This window comes from Stylophora pistillata, chromosome 1 (genome assembly GCF_964205215.1).
Source record: "Stylophora pistillata chromosome 1, jaStyPist1.2, whole genome shotgun sequence".
NCBI lineage: Eukaryota > Metazoa > Cnidaria > Anthozoa > Scleractinia > Pocilloporidae > Stylophora > Stylophora pistillata.
Genome location: NC_142519.1, coordinates 11,829,676 through 11,835,886, shown reverse-complemented (window position 1 = coordinate 11,835,886; position 6,211 = coordinate 11,829,676). Strand labels below are relative to the sequence as shown.

General features: G+C 37.4%; 1 protein-coding gene and 1 pseudogene across 2 annotated transcripts in view; both read right to left on the bottom strand.

Moving 5' to 3' along the window:
• Window positions 1–1,313: 1,313 nt before the first annotated feature.
• Window positions 1,314–6,211, bottom strand: part of LOC111346784 (GFP-like fluorescent chromoprotein amFP486) — a 59,167-nt gene continuing 54,269 nt past the window's right edge. Inside the window, exon 5 of the mRNA XM_088737120.1 lies at window positions 1,314–1,466. Coding sequence (XP_088593246.1) covers window positions 1,346–1,466 — 121 coding nt within the window. The 3' untranslated portion in view covers window positions 1,314–1,345. The remainder of the gene's footprint in view (window positions 1,467–6,211) is intronic.
• LOC148741230 (GFP-like fluorescent chromoprotein amFP486 pseudogene) overlaps window positions 2,534–6,211 on the bottom strand; it is a 7,050-nt pseudogene continuing 3,372 nt past the window's right edge. Inside the window, exons 2-3 of the transcript XR_015991254.1 lie at window positions 3,227–3,324; window positions 2,534–2,795 (exon numbers count right to left, since the gene is read on the bottom strand). The product of XR_015991254.1 is annotated as a GFP-like fluorescent chromoprotein amFP486 pseudogene (transcript). The remainder of the gene's footprint in view (window positions 2,796–3,226; window positions 3,325–6,211) is intronic.

Below are 6,211 nucleotides of genomic sequence, written 5' to 3'. Positions count from 1 at the left end.
GGCTTTGCGACATTTTAGCTATTATTTGGACTGGTAATTTTTTTCTTTCCATATGGTCTTAAGGTATTTTTCAATCGAAGAATTGTCTTTAAATTATTAAACTATCAGAATTCTTAATACAATGTTACGCGATGTTATGGCCATGAAGTTATGTAATCCGTGATGGTGAAAGATCGCTCGGGTCTGTTAAATGCAAGAAATGCGTTGGTTTTTCCTTCTGATCGGTCTGTTGTAACAGTTTTTTGAATAAAGGGATATTTCCCAGTTATTTTTCCTTGCATTTTATTAATGATATTGGCCAAGAGGATATATTATACAGTTTGTATTCTCATGATTTTATAGTCCCTTGCTTTGGTAGTACGCTTTGTCTGGTAATCCTGACGGATCGACATATTGACATCTTAAATGTTTATTCCAGGGGAAAGCCATGGGAGTAAAGCTATCAATTGACCTCCAATGAAAACCAGACAAAAGAAAAAGAACAGGCGGCGCGGAATTGTCAATCGCAGCCGTGATGGAAACTGCAGGTGTTATGAACAAAACGTTGCCGCGAAATGTAAATAGCAGATTTTCTTCAATTTACGTAGTTACAGGATATCTTCGGTTAGCATGTTCTCCTCGGCCCATCATAGAGCGAGAGAAGGCTGCAAACATAAAATTTTTTGAAATTATTGAAGCTTTTCGAAACTCTACAACACGAAGGATCGAGGCTGTATGAAACGGAATGGAACGGAAGGTGTACGAATTTATTACAGACTTCAGCACCAACCCACAGATTGGCAGAAAAAGGTTTTCGTTCAAATTTTATACCTCTCGGGATGTTCACAGTCATTTTCACATTCCCACATAGATAAATGATCACCTCGACCCATCATAAAAAGCAAAAAGTTTTCCAAACAGACAAATCTAAAGGAATTTGCGAAGCTTTTGGACTCCACATCTCACCCAACAACAACAAAGATATACGCCGCGCGCGCGCGCGAAGAAATATGGCCCTTGAGCAACCTGGTACGGGCTCGGCCAATCCCGGCATTCATTCTGACCCCACTTTTAGCAAAGTCGCCTATACGCCCACAATGGTTGTATGCAGCATCTCCCGAAAAGTGAAGTCTTCATTCAGGTGGAGGATGGGGGACTCGGCCCCCACTCTCTGAATTTTCTAGATCTGCCCCTGTCAGGGAGCATTTATGGCTGCAAGAAATGAGAGGATATCAATATACAGTTGATTAAATCAATGTTTTTTTTATCATTATTATTTCCAATTGACCTGATTCGATTTACAATGAATTCAGGACATTAATTGTAAGTAATGAAAATGTTCCTATCTTGCAAAGAGTTATTTAACCTACAAAGGGTTAACATGAGCCTCGGCAGTTTCTACCAGGTTGGCTTTGTCGCCATCACCAGTCCTGACAATGCGATGTTTTACAACATGATTTGGGGGCAGTGTGACCGGCTGCTTTGTTCTGTGAAAAAAAAAAGAAGAAAAAGATGAAGATGAAGATGAAGATGAAGAAGAAGAAGAAGAAGAAGAAGAAGAAGAAGATGAAGATGAAGAAGAAGAAGAAGAAGAAGAAGAAGAAGAAGAAGAAGAAAGCAACTAAGAAGGAAAAACAAACCAAAACCAAACAAGCTATGACTGCATAATGATGAAAAGAAAAACGAAAAAAGAAAGGGATAAAAAGGACGGAGCCCCGTAGGCACAGATACATTTCTGCTTTCATGAGCGTTGGAAGTTTTGACTTCCTTCATAAACATTGGCATTATTGCATGGAGAAAAGGTACGAAAAAAAAAAAGTTTAAGCTACCCAGGGAATTAGTTTCAAGAGAAACTAGCACAAAGCCGTTCTTTTCAGGCCCTCCTTATCCCTTTGATGTCTTCAGCTTCTTCAATTGTGAAAAAGCAAAAGAGGAGAGCCAAAATTTCAAAAGGGCATTTCACAACCGTCAAAGCCCATTCAGAAACAAAAGCCTTACTTGTAAGTAATGAGAAACTGGCATTTGTGGTAACCACCTCCTTTGAGCAAAAGGAACATAGTCACATCGCTTTTCAACAGCCCTTCAAAGACAGTCATTTTTTCGAAGGACGGGTCTCAATCAGTGGTCTCTTTTTTCATCATGGGTCCGACAACAGGAACGTTTACGCTATGAAACATGGATTTTTGGTGGAGGAATTTGCCTTCCAGACTGTAAAATTGAGGTATCAGTTAAAAAAGAAATAGTTAAATAAATCTTGTTTCTTGTTTTCTGCGTGAAATCCTAATACTGCAATGTATATGCCTTAAAGAATAATGCTTCAATGTCTAGTCTTAAATTTAGTCATTTCTACTACGACGTTTTCCAATTTTAGCCCCTTTACTCACAAGTATCATCTTCATTTTTTTTGTTTTACCATTAGGTTATAAGGGCTTAAACACCCTTAAAACTGCAGTAGCCTGCATATTCTTAGGCCACTATGCTTTTTGTGCGATTTCCCTAGCTGACGGTGGATAACACGTGGTCTCTGTGTAAAAAATGACGTTGAAGATTACCTTTAAAAACATCTTTTAATTATACCATAAAAGAAATGGCTTCTATACCTAATTTCACCACTGGCTGTAGCCACTGCGCCATCTTCAAACATGAATGTCCTTTCGTATGACATTCCAGCTTGAAAGGCTTGCTTGAAATAGTCAGGTATGTTGGCAGGATACTTAGTGAAGCATCTGTTTCCATACATAAATGCTGACGACAGTATGTCAAAGGAGAATGGAAGGGGTCCCCTTTGGACCTCAAAATTGGCATTCTGTTTCCCTCTAAAATAAGATGATAAACGTGTTGAAAATTATTTTCAGAAAGGACTCACTTATGAATGGAAATGTACGAAATTTCAGGGTGGACCAAAGATTTCATGCTCATGATGATTTAAGCTTCAGTCAAGACTACAATATCGTACTTACTTGAATCAAGTTATGACTGAGCTTTTACAAGATAACTTGCAGTAACTCTTACACCTCACCTGATTCTGGAGAAAGATGACGATGATGTTTTGGAACATAGGTTATTTGAAAAATCGAAAAGACAAGCTCGTAGTTTGACCTAAAATCTTCTAATGAGTCTTTTTTCTTGCTCACTTATCATTTCCAAACATCACTAATACATTGTCAAGCCCTTACTTGTGTTTAACAATAAATTGCAATACATGGTAATAAAATAATTTCTGGTCTGTCTTGTAAGAGACACTTACTCGTAAGGGTTTCCGTTTCCAACTCCTGTGATCGTAAAGGGGTGTCCATTGACACAGCCCTCCATTTTATATTTCATAGCCATGTCTTCTGAAATGCCCTGATTAGGCAAGAAAGTAAAGAAATTATTATTTTCTACTGAAATTAATAATTTAGAGACCTAAGTTGGTTTTCCAGCGGATTACTTGTACGACTGTATAAATACCCTTTCAAACTGGCAAGTTAACTTTGCGAAATAAAACGATCAAGTTCATCCTTTTTTTTACCCTGCCAAATTGTTCCCAACGTTGTGTCATTACTGAGATTGACTCGTCACTCTAAGGGATAAGTATTTATCTATTACAGGGGAAGAGAGATTTTTTTTGGGGGGGGAGCACACAGTTTTAAGAGGGAACCAAGGGTGAATCAGTAGTCGTCAACAAAATATTAAGGGACTATACAGAATTGACTGCCAATTAGCTGGTATTGACGGGAAGGGGGGAATGATAAGAATATTTCAGAACCTTAGGGGGTCAGGTAAATCTTATCGGCAAAGAACCAAACTCCTTCAAACAATTCCCCCCTCTTCCCCTTAGGCGATAATCAATGACCACAGGTAAAGATGAAGTTTGTGCTTTTTACAAAATATTGTGAATCCTACTTGAGAAAAGGCTAGAAGACCCAGGAAAATTGTCAAAAATTCACCCGCGATAATAATTAATTTACTTGATTTTCATGCGCAGGTCGAATGAAATTCATTTCATTATAGATTAAGCTCAGATTCCTCCAGCGGGTGGACTCCTAGTTAGTTAGTAGCAGCGCCCAACCAGAATCTGAGAGGCGCAAGTTTGAATCCTGTCGAAGCCTAACTTTTTCATAGCCTACTTAGAATTCACTTACTTGCTTTAGATGAGACATGTTGAGGATAAATGGTTTGATTTTCAAAACTTGATTAGGAGTTGAGATAATCTGTTGTAGCTCACTCCGTCGCCGACCAAGCTGAACTGACTGCAGTGGTAGGGTGGATCGATTTTAAAGCTAAATAGAACAAACAAACACTCATTGATGATGATGATCCCACGTGAGCCATCATGTGATTTTTAATAATGATGATCCCGCTTGAACCATCATGTGATTTTTATTAATGATGATCTCACGTGAACCATAGTGTGAAATTTGACAATTGGTTAACGCGCGTGTATCGTTGAAGTATCTAAAGCTAAGATCTCCAATGCCAAAGAGCTTCGTGCATTCATTGTTTTTTTCCAATCAATTTTCATTGAGTATATATACATTTTTTTATCATTTTGGGCGCCAAAAGGTCTGCCTCAGTCAGATTGGAACAAAAAAACAAAATATAATGTTTTGAAACTCTACGGGAAATTTGCAACAAAGTGAAACTACAGTGATCTTCTTATTTAGGCACCGCCATCGTAGTGGCTTTTAAGAAATTAGATAGGATTTTCATGTGCGTAATGCGTTGGGGCGCGGCAAAAACTTATTTCCCGCAGCAGTCTTTCTTAATTAAGATGAGTGATTATATAACCATGGAAGATAAAACTACACATTGACTTTTCTAGTGCATACTTTGACCCTTGCCTGATCTTTTTAAAATTTGACTTCTTTCGATTCCTTGTTTTTGGATATGAGACTCTTTATAGCCTATGCAATTTGTTGGTTAGTAACCTTTTTCTTCTTTTAACTAACTTGCTGTTTACTTAACGTATTATTTGATTAATCAATTCTTTGATATAAGCAAAGTTATCAATGGAGAAAAAATCAAAAACCGGCTTCTTTAAAGATAACAGACAGACCTTGGCAACTGATAACATTATCAAGGTGAGCTTTGTGTTTTTGAAGTTTTGACCTCGAGTGTTGGTTTTTTGCTTTTTTTTTTTTTGTTTTGAAATGGATGTTTAAACTTACCAATGGAGACATGATATGCTGAAACAATTTCTTGATTCTGGTATTAGCTAAGAGATACGCAGTTTTCAGGAAATATGATGCAAAAATAACAAAATGTAAAGGAAACAAATAGGATCTTAGTGTAGAACTTTACAAAGAAAAATGAGCAATCTGACTTGGTTGATAAATAAAGGCACCCAAAAAGAGTTTCTTTTAAATGACGCAAAATTTGGATCCTCTTAGAGTTGCGAGCGAAGACAATGGTGCGCGTCTTTAGAAGGTTTTCTTGCGTAATTGGTAAAAAACAATTGAGAGGCTAAAAAGCAGTTCTTAAAAGACAAAAAACAGTATTAAAAGACAAAGTTGGCATTTAGCAAAAATTTTTACTAAGTGTTTTTTTAAACTCATTTAAGTGTTAAGAACATAAATGAAAATAAGTTACATTACTATTAGCCATTTAGTACAAAATTATAATAAGCAAGTGGATTATTTCCTATTCCTTTTGGCAGTCTAATCTTTTTTTCAGGTGAATTTCTGTCACCTTTTTCTTAATGTGGTCGTGAATTTGAAATGAAAGCAGATGTTCGACTTCTACGGTGATTAGAACTTGTGGTAGAATATTTCGTTTATCTCGCCGTAAGCTATATTCCAATTACGTTATGTACAGACTGTAGCCTCTGAGTCTGGTATTTTGGTAGCCCGTATAAAAGGGCATTCCCATTGTCTAACCTGCAAGTTATAAAAGCATGTATAAGCGCTATTGTAAACTCCTCTGACAGATAGCTCCTAATTTTGGCTATCCTTCTTAGATGATAAAAAGCCGATTTACATATAGCCCCAATATGCTTCTCGAACGTTAGACCATTGTCGAAAACTACACCCAAATTACGAGCTGATGTTGATGAATGTACTACGGAAAAACCAACTTTAAGAGATGATAACACGGGACGAGGTCGATACTGAGAGCTAATAACAAGTAGCTCCTTTTGTCGCCGTTCAGCTTAAACTTATTACAGCACATCCAGTTGACTATCTCACGAGCACAGGCTTCAACCTGAGAAACTGCCAAAGCCTCCGCATCACGACCCCGGGAATCGAAGGAC